Consider the following 14052-nt stretch of genomic DNA (forward strand, 5'->3'; position numbering starts at 1 on the left):
GGAAAGAGGAGAGAAACCTGTACTCTGTTGGTGGGAATGTAAATTGATGTAGCCACTATGGAAAACAGTAAAGAGTTTCCTCAGAAAATTAAAAATAGAAATAACATATAATCCAGCAATTCTACTACTGGGTATTTACCCAAAGTAAGTGAAAACACAAATTCAAAAACTCCTATGTTTATTGCAGCATTGTTTATAGTAGCCAAGATATGGAAGCAGCCCAGGTGTCCATCAATAGATGATATGGGTAAAGAAGATGTGTGTGTGTGTGTGTGTGTGTGTGTGTGTGTGTGTGTGTGTATAATGGAATATTACTCAGCCAGAAAAAAAAGAGATCCTGCAATTTGTGACAACATTGATGGATCTAGAAGGTATAAATGCTAAGTGATACAAGTCAGACAAAGAAAGATAAATACCATATGATTTAACTTACATATGGAATCCAAAAAGTAAAACAAATGAATAAACAAACAAAAAGCAGAATCAAAGCTATAAATACAGAAAACAAGGTGAGAGTTGACAAAGGTGAGAGGGATAGAGAGATGAGCAGTGCGGGTGAAGGGAGTGGGAGATACAGGCTTCCTTTATGGAATGAATAAGTTATGGGGGTAAAAGATACAGCATAGGGAATATAGTCAATAATATTGTAATAGCAGTGTATGGGGACAGATGGTAGCTACACTTGTGGTGAGCATAACATAACATAATATAGAATTGTTGAATCACTATGTTATACACCTGAAACTAATGTAACATTGTGTGTCAACTACACTTCAATTAAAAATAAGAATCACTGAAAAAAAAAAGAATGAAATAAAAATAGTTTTGTTTAAAAAATAAATTTTTCCTTCTTGCTTCCCCTTTTTATGTATGTATGTATGCATGCATTTATATATGTACAATGGGCTGGTTCCTGATATAAACACAACAGAAGTTTAAAAAAAATTTTTTTTACTTCCCTTTCCCTCTTTTCAGTTGTTGATTTAAGTCAAACTTTTTCCTGGAAGGTTGGGTTGGTTTGTTTGTTTGTTTTCTCTCAAATAGTCAATATAATTCCATGTCTCCCCTCTTTAATATTTTTGTATCCAACTGCAAGTTCTTTTAGGATAGAGTTGTGTTTCATTATTTATCTTGCTACCTTCCATAGGCATGCTTGGTGAAGACTGGTTGCTTGTGAAGGTCTGATTTCCTCAAAACCTGCTTTGAAGTGTGATGTTACAGTCCTAACCCTTTATGCAGCTGAAATGGTCAGAAACTTGTCCAGGGCTAGCACAACTTGTCTATGAGTGCAGTGTTGCTGCACTGGCTACCACCCCACTGCTCTGCCAGGCAGAGGTGGCTGACTTGCTGGCTGGTAGCTGGCTGATGGGGCCAGGCCTTTCCATGTAAACCCTTCTTCAAATAGCTTTTTTTGGTCAAAGAGGTGGCCCTTCTCATGTAGTATTTGTGCAGCTGTGCTTCCTTGCCAGAACCTCCATGCACATTATCGAGAACTCTCAATGCCATTAAAAACATAAAGGATAAGCAGCAAAGAAAGAAGAAGAAAGACTGAAGGGAAGAAAAAGGAAAAACGAGGATAAAAGAATGGGGACTTAGGACCTTAAGTGTGGCAGGTTGCTGAACCCAACCTAAAACATCCCATGCACATAATAATACCTACTGTGACACATGAAATTTAGCAGGGAAATTACAAAAATAAAATTATTTTGCAAAGGAAGTCTACACAGACATTGGTTTTCAAGGGACCTATGCAAGCTCTGATGGCCAAACTGGCAGCCCTCCAGGTGAGAGACTTTGTTGACTTCAGATTGAGCCTGCCTCTCATTGAGCCTACTTTTATAGGTAAAGATCATTCTAGGCTTGTTGAAAGGATAAAATGAGATGATAAATGGAAATAAGTAGGTTTTATAGGTTATAAAACAATATGCAAATGCTTGGTGTTCTTTTTGTAAGCTCCTGAGGACACTGAAAATGGTTTAATGTCCATTACTGTCTTCATGGCAGTTTGGAACAGATTTTAAACACCTGTATCTAAAGAAAATCAAATCCACCTACAGAATGAAGAGAATTGGGTCCCCAGGAGGGGAAAACATGTGTGGGAGATACCTAAATTGTGTGTGTATGGGGAGTGGTTGTCACCTATCCATGTAACAAAAGCCTTGATTAGAGTGTCCTCGATTGATTAGAATTGTTTTCTTTAGAAGTAATTTCCAAGAAAATGCTTGTGATTTCATTGTCAGTGAAACTGTTGACACCTCTTTTAAAGTGTCTGTTAACTTATAGTCAATTACAATGGGAGTGCATGTGGTATCCATATGAATGTATTATGGTCGCACTGTTTTAATAACTAACAATTTAAATCACAATAAGTGACTAAAAAAGTCGACTGCTGCTGCTTCTGCTCCTCCCATGAAAATGACCCTCTTTTCCATTCAGTTTCAATGCAGGAAACTTCATATCAGTTCTTCACCTGAATGCATGACTCTTCAATCTCAGGACTCACAGAATTAATGGAATGCCGTCCTAAGGTTGTTGAGTCCTGCGTTTATGGGCATTTCATCTCTACGAAGAAGTACCCATTCCTTCACTGCAAAGACTGAGACTGAAAGAGTTTTCTAAGGAAGAATCTTTCTTGTAACGTTTTTGTTACAACAGTCAAAGAACAGAAACAGACTGGAGAGGTCTGATAGTTGGGAGATACCTTGCCAATGACCTGACCCTTGGTTGTGTTTCCCTCAAAATCTGCAGTGTCTTGGGAGTTTCTCCTATGACTGTCTTGGAGAATACATATTTTCTGTTAATTTCCAGTGACTTAATTTTCCATTTTCTTTTTTAACAGGTCCAGTTAAAAACAAGAAAAAGGGTAAGTCAAGCTCCTGATTTTATAAAACTGCTCTCATGTCTTTTCTAAAATTGGAAGGAAAAAAACCAACAGAGTAGGACTTTTATATATTCATTCAATGCTGGTTGTCCATTGTTTTATTCAATCACCTGTGACCTCCTTGAGCATGGTAGCTTCTATGAAACAAGAAACAGAGATTGTTTTTCAGTGATGACCCATGAAATTGCTTCTCTAGCAGCATATGAAAGTTTTTATTTTTCTTTCTTGCTCCCTCTTCTGTACAATTAAATTTACATCTCTTTCCTTCATTCTTCCTTACTCTTTCCCCTGTCCTTCTCCTTTTTCCTTTCTTTACCCTCTTTTATCAAATCAGTGATCACGTATAAATTAAGTCCTAAGACAGCTTGTGGGGACTAGGTAGGTATACTATCCTGAGAGATGTCAGTACCCTATTCTTGGCCTTAAAGCTATCCCCATCCTATGCCTTAGATAGTCAGGGAAGGTATTTCTTACTTTGGGGTTTCAATGTTATTTTCTCCATGATGGAAACTGAAAGCTGAAGGAATGCCCTGATCTTTTGGTCTTTTCAAAGAAGCTTCTGGTTGAGCAGATCCATTGTGCCATTGTTGGGTCAGTATGTTTCGGATATACTTGCAACAGCACTGGACCAAGAGTTTGTACAAGCACTTGCATACTTGCAGAGGAGAGCCCAAAAACAGAACAAGTTCCAAAAGACAGAATTAGGCAATATGGTCCACTCCTTAGGACTAAAAAGAGAAACCAACTACAAAACCAGTTTTAAGTAACTATTTGTTCTTGTGTTCTGACTTGGAAAGAAAACAAAGTGAAATTAATGATTTTTCATTAAAATGCTTTAAGTAGAGGCACCTGGGTGGCTCAGTTTGTTAAGTGTCTGCCTCTGGCTCAGGTCATGATCCTGGGGTCCTGGGATCAAGCCCTGCAACTAGCTCCCCACTGAGCAGGGAGTCTGCTTCTCCCTCTTCCTCTGCCCCTCCCCCAAGATCCTGCTCTCTCTCTCTCTCTCTCTCAAATAAATAAATAAAATCCTTTAAAAAATTAAAAAAATAAAATGCTTTAAGTAAAATGATTCTGTTAGATTTCTAGAACTTTATACAGTAGATTATCGATTCCAGATTAGACCAAAAAGACTGGCTTCAGCGGCTGCCCACCACTTCTCCGAGCACTAGGGTACTTTGGTGGCTTGTGGTACCATGGCCCACATGGAAAACCTACGTCCCTGTTGTAAAGACGCTGAGGAATGGCCTGACCTCCTAAGGACCTGATCTGAGCAAAGTTGGAAAATAGCCAGAGAGCTGGGGTCAATGAGGAAAACTTTCTCCATTTGGCCTGGACATTCACCAAGATATTATGTATTTAAGAAAGTAAATTTGATTTTTAAACATGCAGTTTTTTCGCCACAGGGTTACAGATTAGATAAAAAGACATGACCCATCCATTTGCTGTCTACAAGAGACTCATTTTAAACCTAAAGATACATCCAGACTGAAAGTGAAGGGATGGAGAACCATTTTTCATGCCAATGGACCTCAAAAGAAAGCTGGGGTAGTAATATCACAGATTAGGTTTTAAACTAAAGACTGTAGTTAGAGATACAGAAGGACACTATATTATTCTTAAAGGATGTATCCAACAAGCAGGTATGACAATTATAAATATCTACACCCCCAACAGGGGAGTAGCTAGATACACAAGCCAACTCTTAACCAGAATAAAGAGACATATAGATAAAAATATGTTAATAGTAGGGGACCTCAACACTCCACTATCAGAAATAGACAGATCATGTAAGCAGAAGACCAACAAAGAAACAAGAGCTTTGAATGACACATTGGAACAGATGGACTTCATAGATATATACAGAACATCCCACCCTAAAACAACAGAATACTCATTCTTCTCAAATGCACACAGAACTTTCTCCAGAATAGACCATATACTGGGTCACAAAACAGGTCTCAACTGATACCAAAAGACTGAGATTATTCCCTGCATATTCTTAGACCACAATGCTTTGACTGGAACTCAATCACAAGGAAAAATTTGGAAGAAACTCAAACACTTGGAAACTAAGAACCATCCTGCTCAAGAATGATTGGGTAAACCAGGAAATTAAAAATCAGTTTAAACAATTTTTGGAGCCCAATGAAAATGAAAACACATCGGTCCAAAACCTATAGGACACTGCAAAGGCAGTCCTAAGGGGAAAATACATAGCCTTCCAAGCCTTACTCAAGAGAATAGAAAAATCTAAAATGCAGTTTTTATATTTTCACCTCAAGAAGCTGGAGCTGGAACAGAAGAACAGGCCTAACCCACACACGAGAAGGCAGGTGATCAAGATTAGAGCAGAGATCAATGAATTAGAAACCAGAAATACAATAGAGCAGATCAACAGAACTAGAAGCTGGTTCTTTGAAAGAATCAATAAGATTGATAAGCCACTGGCCAGACTTATTCAAAAGAATAGAAAAAGGACCCAAAGTAATAAAATTATGAATGAAAGGGGAGAGATCACGACTAACACCAAGGAAATAGAAACAATCATTAAACTACTTATCCACACTTGCTTATGCCAATAAATTAAGCTCAACCTGAAAGAACTGGATTATCGCTTCCTGGAGAACACCGAACTACAAGACTGGAAACGGAAGAAATTGATTATCTAAACAGACTTGGAATCATGAAGAGTTGAAGCAGTGATCAAAAACGCCTTCCAAAACTAAGAGTCCAGGGCCCATGACGATTCCTGGAGGAATTCTACAAACATTCAAAAGAAGAAATAATACCTATTCTCCTGAAGCTGTTTCAAAAAAGCAGAAACAGAAAGGAAGGAACGAACAAACTCATTCTATGGCAGCCAGTATTACCTTGTATGATCCCCCATCAGGCAAAGACCCATCAAAAAGGAGAATTACACGATTTCCTGATGAATATGGATGCGAAAATTCTCAACAAGATCTTATATAGGATCAACAGTACATTAAAAGGATTATCATCATGACCAATGGGGTTCATCCCCTAGGGCTGCTAAGGGTGCTTCAACTATTCGCGTCGATCAGTTACAAGATCACTAAGAAGACAAAGAATGGGATACGCGCATTCTACTTGATACGAAAAAGCATTTGACAAAATACAGCATCCTTTCCTGATTAAAACCCTTCAGAGTGTAGGGATAGAGGTACATTCCTCAACCTCATAAAAACCATCTATGAAAAGCCCATGAAAAGTGATATCATTCCCAATGGGGAAAATCTGAAAGACCTTTCCCTACTGATCCCGGGAACACGACAAGGATGCCCACTTTCTCTTCATTTATATTCAACATAGTAACTATAGAGAGTCCTTTTGCACAGCAATCGAAGGCAAGCAAAAAGAATAAGGATATTCAAATGGCAAGAAAGAGTCAAACTGATCATTTCAGATGACATGCATACTCTATATCGGAAAAAACCCAAGCTCACACCCCAAATTACTAGAAACATAGAGCAATTCTGTAATGTGAAGCAAGATACCTAAATCAATGACTCAGAAATCAGTTGCATTTCTATACAGAACAATGAGACTGAAGCAAGAAATCTAAGGAATTGATTCCATTTACAATAGCACCAAAAATCATACGATATCTCGGACTTAACGAGAGAGTAACGATGCTATATTACTAGAAAGCTTCAGATCACTGCTTAAGAAAAGACACTTGAAGAAGACACAAAAAGATGGAAAAGCATTCCATGCTCATGGATCGGAAGAATAACATAGTTTCAAAATGTCTATCTACCAGAACATAATCTCACCACCGTTTCAATGCCATCCCGAGTCAGAAATACCAATGCACATTTTCAAAACTGGAACAAACTTAGCCTCACTTAAATTTGGTCCATGGAACGAAGGTCCAGATGCTATGGGAATTGTTCAAAAGGAAAAACAAAGCTGGGGGCATCACATTCTGATTTCAAAGCTATACTACAAAGCTGTGATCCCAAAGACAGGCATGGACCTGCAGCACAAAAACGACACACAGACCAATGGAACAGAATAGTAGACCCAGACAACTGGACCCTTACGCGCCTTCTATGGGCAACTGCCAATCTTTGACCCAAAGCAGGAAAAAATCCAGTGAGGAAAAAGACAGTAGCTCTTCCAATAAATGGTGCTGGGAAAAGAGTACGCTACATGCAAACGAGCATGAAGCTTTTGACCACTCTCTCACCCATACACAAAGATAAACTCCAAATAGATGAAAGAGCCTCAATGTGAGACAGGAATCCATCAAAATCATAGAGAGAACATAGGCTCGTAACCTCTTTGACATCAGCCACAGCAAATTCTTTTCTATGACACATCTCCTAAGGAAACGCAGAGAACAAGAAAAATGAACCTGTGGGACTTCCAATCAAGATCAAAAAGCTTTCAGCTGTGAAACGATCAAAATAAGCACTAAGCACAGCCCACGGAAGTGGGGGAAGATGTTTGCAAATGACACTACAGATAAAAGACTGGTATCCAAGATCTACAAGACCTCAAGCTCAATACATGAGAAACAAAACATAAATCAAATCAAAAAAATGCAAATGATATGAAGCAGACACTTTGGGCTACTTCAGATGAACGAATGACAAATGGCTAACCAGACACATGAAAAAATGTTAAAATCGATTAGCCTGTCGGGAAATTCCAAATCAAACTCTATTGATTGATACACCACTTTACCAGTTTAGAATGTACGTAAAAATTAAAAGGCAAAGAACCAACAAATGTTTGGAGGAGGATGTGGAGAAAGGGAGGTCCTGCTCCACACTGTTGGTGGGAATGCAAGTCGGTACAGCCACTTTGGAAAACAGTGTGGAGGGTTCCCTCAAAGTTAAGTCTAGGCTCTCCTGTCTCAGCCATTTGCACTACTGCGTATTTACCCAAATACCTAGATTGTGTGAAAGAGAAGGCCATATGCACCCAATGTTCATAGCAGCATTGTCCACAATAGCTATATTGTGGAAGGAGCCGAGATGCCCTTCAAAAGACGAATGGATAAAGAAGATGTGGGCCATATATACAATGGAATATTTCTCAGCCATCAGAAAGAACGATTACCCAACATTTGCAACAACATGGACAGGACTGGAGGAGATTATGCTAAGTGAAATAAGTCAAGCAGAGAAAGACAATTATTATGGTTTCACTCATTTGTGGAACATAAGAAACAGCAGGGAGATTGGTAGGAGAAGGAAGGGAAGAATGAAGGGGGGGTAAGCAGAAGGGGGAATGAACCACGAGAGACTATGAACTCTGGGTAACAAACTGAGGGCTTCAGAGGGGAGGGGGTAGGGAATTGGGATAGGGCAGTGATGGGTAGTAAGGAGGGCACATATTGCATGGAGCACTGGGTGTTACATGCAAATAATGAATCATGGAAAACTACATCAGAAACTAAGGATGTACTGTATGGTGACTAATATAACATAATTAAAAGTTATTATTAAAAAATAACAAACATGTAGGTTTTTTTCTATTAGCTTGTTTTTTTAAGAGCAGTTTTAGGTTCACAACAAAATTGAGGGGAAAGTACAGAGTGTTCCCATATATTCCCTGCCCCACACATGGACAGCCTCCCCCACCATCAACATCTTGCACCAGAATAGTACATTTGTTATAACTGATGAACCTCCATTGACATATCATTATCACTCAAAGTACATAGTTAACATTAGGCTTCATCTTGATGATGTACACTCTATCGGTTTTGACAAATATATGACATAGACTCCCATAGATTACAGTATTTACGGAATAGTTTCACTGCCCTAAAAATCCTCTCTGCTTTGCCTATTCATCATTGCCTCCCCCAACCCCTGGCAACCACTGATCTTTCTTTTTTTTTTTAAGATTTCATTTATTTGTCAGAGAGAGTGCACACGCACAAACAGGGGAAGTGGCAGGCAGAGGGAGAAGCGGGCTCCTCACTGAGCAAGGAGCCTGATAAGGGACTCAGTCCCAGGACCCTGAGATCATGACTTGAGCCAAAGACAGATGTTAAACCAACTGAGCCACCCAGGCATCCACCAATGATCTTTCTATTGTGTTTTTAGTTTTGCCTTTTCCCAAATATCAGTATGTAGCCTTTTGAGATTGGCTTCTTTCACTTAGTAATACGCATTTAAGTTCCTCCGTGTCTTTTTGTAGCTTGATAGATCATTTCTTTTTCTTTTTTCCTTTTTTAAATTTTTATTTTAATTCCAGTTAGTTAACATACAGTGTCATATTCGTTTCAGGTGTACAATATAGTTATTCAACAATTCCATACATCACCCAGTGCTCATCATGACAAGTGCCCTCCTTAATATCCACCACCTATTTAACTCATTCTCCCACCCCCTCCCTTCTGGTAACCATCAGTTTGTTGACTACAGTTAAGAGTGTTTCTTGATTTCATTCTCTCTCTCTCTCTCTCTCTCTCTCTCTCTCTCTCCCCATTTGCTCATTTTTTTCTTAAATTCCACATATAAGTGAAATCCTATGGTATTTGTCTTTCTGACTTATTTCACTTACCATAATACTCTCTACCTCCATCCATGTTGTTGCAATGGATGCATTTTTATGGCTGAGCAATATTCGTGTGTGTGTGTGTGTGTGTGTGTGTGTGTGGTAAATATCTAGTAGTGCAATTGCTGGATCATAGAGTAGTTCTATTTTTAACTTTTTGAGGAACCTCCATAATATTTTCCACAGTGGCTGCACCAGTTTGCATTCCCACCAACAGTGCAAGAGGGTTCCCTTTTCTCCACATCCTCACCAGCCAATACCTATTATTTCTTGTGTTGTTGATGTTAGCCATTCTGACAGGTGTGAAATGATATCTCATTACTGTTTTGATTTGCATTTCCTGATGATAAGTGATGTTGAGCATCCTTTCGTGTGTCTGTTGGCCATCTGTATGTCTTCTTTGTAAAAGTGTCTATTCATGTCTTCTGCCCATTTCTTAACTAGATTATTCATTTTTTGGGTGTTGAGTTTGATAAGTTCTTCACAGTATCTTTGGATACTAACCCTTTATCAGATAGGTCATTTGCAAATATCTTCTCCCACTCTGTAGGTTGCCTTTTAGTTTTGTTGATTGTTTCCTTTGCTTTGCAGAACTTTTTATTATGATGTAGTTCCAATAGTGTATTTTTTGTTTTGTTTCCCTTGCCTCAGGAGACATATCTAGAGAGATATTGCTGTGGCCAATGTCAAAGCAGTTACTGCCTGTATTGTCTTCTAAGATTTTTATGGTTTCAGGTCTCACGTTTAAGTCTTTAATCCATTTTGAATTAATTTTTGTGTATGGTGTAAGAAAGTAGTCCAGTTTCATTCTTATGCATATTGCTGTCCAGTTTTCCCCACACTATTTGTTGAAGAGACTGTCTCTTTCTGATTGGATATTTTTTTCCTGCTTTCTCAAAGCTTCTCCTGCTTTTTTTTTCCTGCTTCTCCATATAATTGTGGGTTCATTTCTGGGTTTTCTATTGTGTTCTAGTGCTCTATGTGTCTGTTTTTGTGCCAGTACCATCCTGTTTTGATTACTCTATCAAGCATGTAGTTTTAAACTTTTGTCACATCCACTTTAAAATGGAAATGGTAATAAACCTAGAAGTCTCATCTGGCTTTGACAAGGACACCCTCTGTTCCTAAACAAGCCCAGGGATGACTTCCCTTCTTAATAGGTAGACTTGGGAACACTTTCTAATTATAGCTACTAGGTTTTTTCTTTTCACTCATTCACTAGACAATGAATAAGCATCTTATATTTGTCAGGAATAGAGATACTGAGATAAAGAAAAGTGGTGCCTGCCCTCAAAAATCTCCCAGTGTAGCTGGAATAGTGAAAGTGCACACAAATAATTGCAGTGCAGTACCAAAAATGCTATCATTGAAGCATGAACAGCGTGCTGTGGGAACACAGAGAAAAAGCAAGTGGTTCTCCCTGGGGGAGTGAGGAACCACATCTTAGGGAAAAAAAAGTATTACCTGTGCTTTGAAGGATGGGGGGGAAAGGAGGGGGAAGGACATTCCAGCAAAGGGAATAGCATACTCAAATCCCTCAGAAGCATGAAAGAACATGGCCTGTTTGGGGGAACAGCAAGTAGGCTAATGATGTACCAAAGTGTGTGTGGTGGGGAATGGCCCCCAGTTGTAGTGTTGTCCAACAAGTGAGCACTGAGAGAACATACTTGCTAGTAGCATCAGAAGACAATTGTCTAGGCTAGAAGCCCCGTAATTACAATTCAGAGAGTCCAATGCCTCTGGCAGGGACTCAGATCACTGCCCGGCACTGCTTCCTTGTATATGGGCCATTATTAGAAGGAGAATTCACATAGACCTTAAACATTTACTTTGACTGAAAGTGATTTAGAAGCCATTTAATACAGATTTCCTTGGACACAGTGAATAGGCACATGCCTGAAGAGGTAAATTGAGTTGTTCATTTTATTTCCATCTTTAATGGAATTGTCCCCTCCTACAACTAACTTGCTCATGTTCATTCCCTTTCTCTCCCTCTCCTTCCCTCCCCCTCCCCCTGCCCTCACTTTCATTCACTTGTTTTTATTTGTTCTTTCAACAGTTTGGCCTTCACTAAAAGGTTAGGGAAATGCCCATTTCATGAAGTTTAGCTTTGAAAAGAATGTGAACATTCTATCATCTAAGACTGCACTGGATAGTGTTCTAAGTAGAGAAGTCTCTGGGCTTTTGTATCATGAAGTGTTCTGTTATAGTCAGGAAATCTGGAGAAGGAATTCAGTCCTCTAAAGTCATCCTCTTGTCCAGGGGTCATTTTGTACAGGTTCCTCTCTGGGCCATCTTTCTGTAAGTATGCACACTTGCCTAAACCTAGTTACAGAGGAGCAAAGAGGACCAGCTGCAAAAACGAGAGCACAGCAGGGGCTTTTTCCCAAATGCCTTCTAACATTTTCATAAGTGAACATCCTCTGTTTACGCTGCAACCATTATTCTCTTTGACTAGAGGAGTTTCTGGCTATAAGTCTTCCAAAATTACATTAGCAATCACAGGAGAGTCGCAGTCTTGACACTGAAATTTGTACTACCCACAGAACACCGTCTAGCTTCAAAATCAGTTAGGCCTGGAAATTCTGGGACGTAGAACAGTCTAATATGCACCTTCCTCTATATAGACACAGAGGAAGATGAGGGAGAATAGAGAACAATGAGGGAGAACAATGAGGGAGAAGCAAACCTTACAACCAGGCTAGGGTAGTTTCCTGACTGACAGGGTTAAGTCAGTCTTCCTTACGTAACCTCAAGCTTGGGAGGAAACTTAGAGAAATCATCAAGGCCAAACTCTTCATTTCACCAATGGAGAAACTAAGGCTCAAGGAGAGAAAGGGATTTGCCCAAAGTGCATCCGTGGCAGAGCTGGGGCTTACAGCCTTATCTCCTGACTACAGATTTTGTGTTCTTTCCACTGCACTAGCTGGAATTGAAACTTGGGCACTGAATAAGCCTGACTTGGAAGCTGCCCAAATCTGAAGAGAGATGGTTTTCCTGTTCAGCATCTCGAAATTGGCTAATCTAGAAACTGGGCAGATCCAACCTTTTGCTGCTGCTACGTGCAGGGAAAATGCTAAAGCTCCTTCCTGCCTCTAGGTCTTTAAGGCTACAGGGAGTCTCCTGGGAAGGAGCCCCACAGTGACCCCATTGTTTCATAGCAAACGCAGATGTGGTTAGACATGGACAACTGGCCTCTTGAATGGCATTGCCATGGGGATTGAGTTTTTGGAACATGAGGCATTATTTTTAAAGGAGGGCCTGATAAATCAGGTCAGGATTCTCCTGCCTAAGAGTCTGGGAAGCAAGGAGTCAGAGTCGTTAAGGAGTATTTAAGTGAGACTTAAGAGGGTTACATTTAAAACTAAGAAAGTACCGCAGGTGGAGATACTGTCATGGAGTCTGGTCAAAGCCTTCTTTCTATTCCTGGGATTTCCAGAAATTGTGAGAAAGTAGTGAAGGGAAGAAGACACCCCCTCTGTGGCCACCTGCAGTGCGTGAATTAGACTGCACAGAGCAGAGGAAGTAAACGGGAGCTGAGGGTTTTTGTACAAGTCCTCAGTTATGACTCAGTCAAATAGCTACATCCTGGTGGGAATGTTGGAAGGACGGGAATATGGAATAGAAGGGCCAGGATTGTTCTGGAAGGATAGCGAGGAAGCAAAGGGGAAGAGCTGGTTGGCTTAATTAATAATACATTGGAGAATAGGACCTCAGAGGAAAGATGCTGGGAAGCCGGGTTATTTAGCCAATAGAAATGGAGGTTGATAGGTGACTTAATGTCTACGGGCATATGAGGGTTATTATGTGTATGATGATAACTATTCTTCTCTCTCTACACAAAGAATAGAATAAAAGCTTAAATTGCCACAGGAGGGATTTCAGTGAAATATATGGAAGAACTTCCTAGCAGTGAGGGGGTGATAAACACAGGAACATGTTACCAAGGGAGTTTACAGAATTGCCTTTCCCAGAGATGTTTAAAAATAGGGTTTAGAGAGGTCAGCTGAGAAAGCAAATCCTGCCAGCTGCCTCCTCAGCTTTTTCTACTCTCTACCTCCCCTTTTCTTTCCTTCAATCTCTCTCTCTCTCCCCCTCCCTCCCTCCCTCATGCCCCCCACCTCTCATCTCCCAAATTCCTTCCCAAATTCCTCATTCCCAGCTACCTCCACCTCTATACCAACCCCTAGTTCCTGTACATCCCTGCTTCTATAGGAAATCTTCCTGGTGTTGATATCATTCCCAAGGTCAGGCTGTCCTCCTAGCTCCCTCTCCTCATCTGCATCAAGTCCTCCAAACTGGGCAGTAGACATGAAATCCACACTCTTCAACGATAGCCCAATTCTCAATTCAAAAAAGTGACCCATGGGACTGGCCACTTGGTAATTCTAATCTTTTGGACTCGGCTGAAAGGTAACCTCCTTTTTGAAACTTTCTCTGACCTCTTAAGCATTTTGTCCCTACTACTAATATGGCACTTAGACTTTCCTGTGACTGTGTCTGTTTCCCCAGTAGACTGAGCTCCTTGAGGGTCATTTATTTCTATATCTTCAAACCAGCTCTGTAAATAATTATTCATAGAAGTGGATAGGGGGACAGGGAGTGTGTGTGTGTGTGTGTGTGTGTGTGTGTGT

At 40.0% G+C, this 14052-nt stretch overlaps 1 protein-coding gene across 1 annotated transcript in view; it reads left to right on the forward strand.

The window, feature by feature from the left end:
• The first annotated feature begins 1748 nt into the window (after positions 1-1748).
• LOC103682605 (ectodysplasin-A) overlaps positions 1749-14052 on the forward strand; it is a 20352-nt gene continuing 8048 nt past the window's right edge. The window contains exon 1 of the mRNA XM_040631562.1: positions 1749-1842. Within this exon, the coding sequence (XP_040487496.1) occupies positions 1749-1842 (94 nt within the window). The remainder of the gene's footprint in view (positions 1843-14052) is intronic.

The sequence above is a fragment of the Ursus maritimus genome, assembly GCF_017311325.1.
Source record: "Ursus maritimus isolate PB19 chromosome X unlocalized genomic scaffold, ASM1731132v1 scaffold_X1, whole genome shotgun sequence".
Lineage (NCBI taxonomy): Eukaryota > Metazoa > Chordata > Mammalia > Carnivora > Ursidae > Ursus > Ursus maritimus.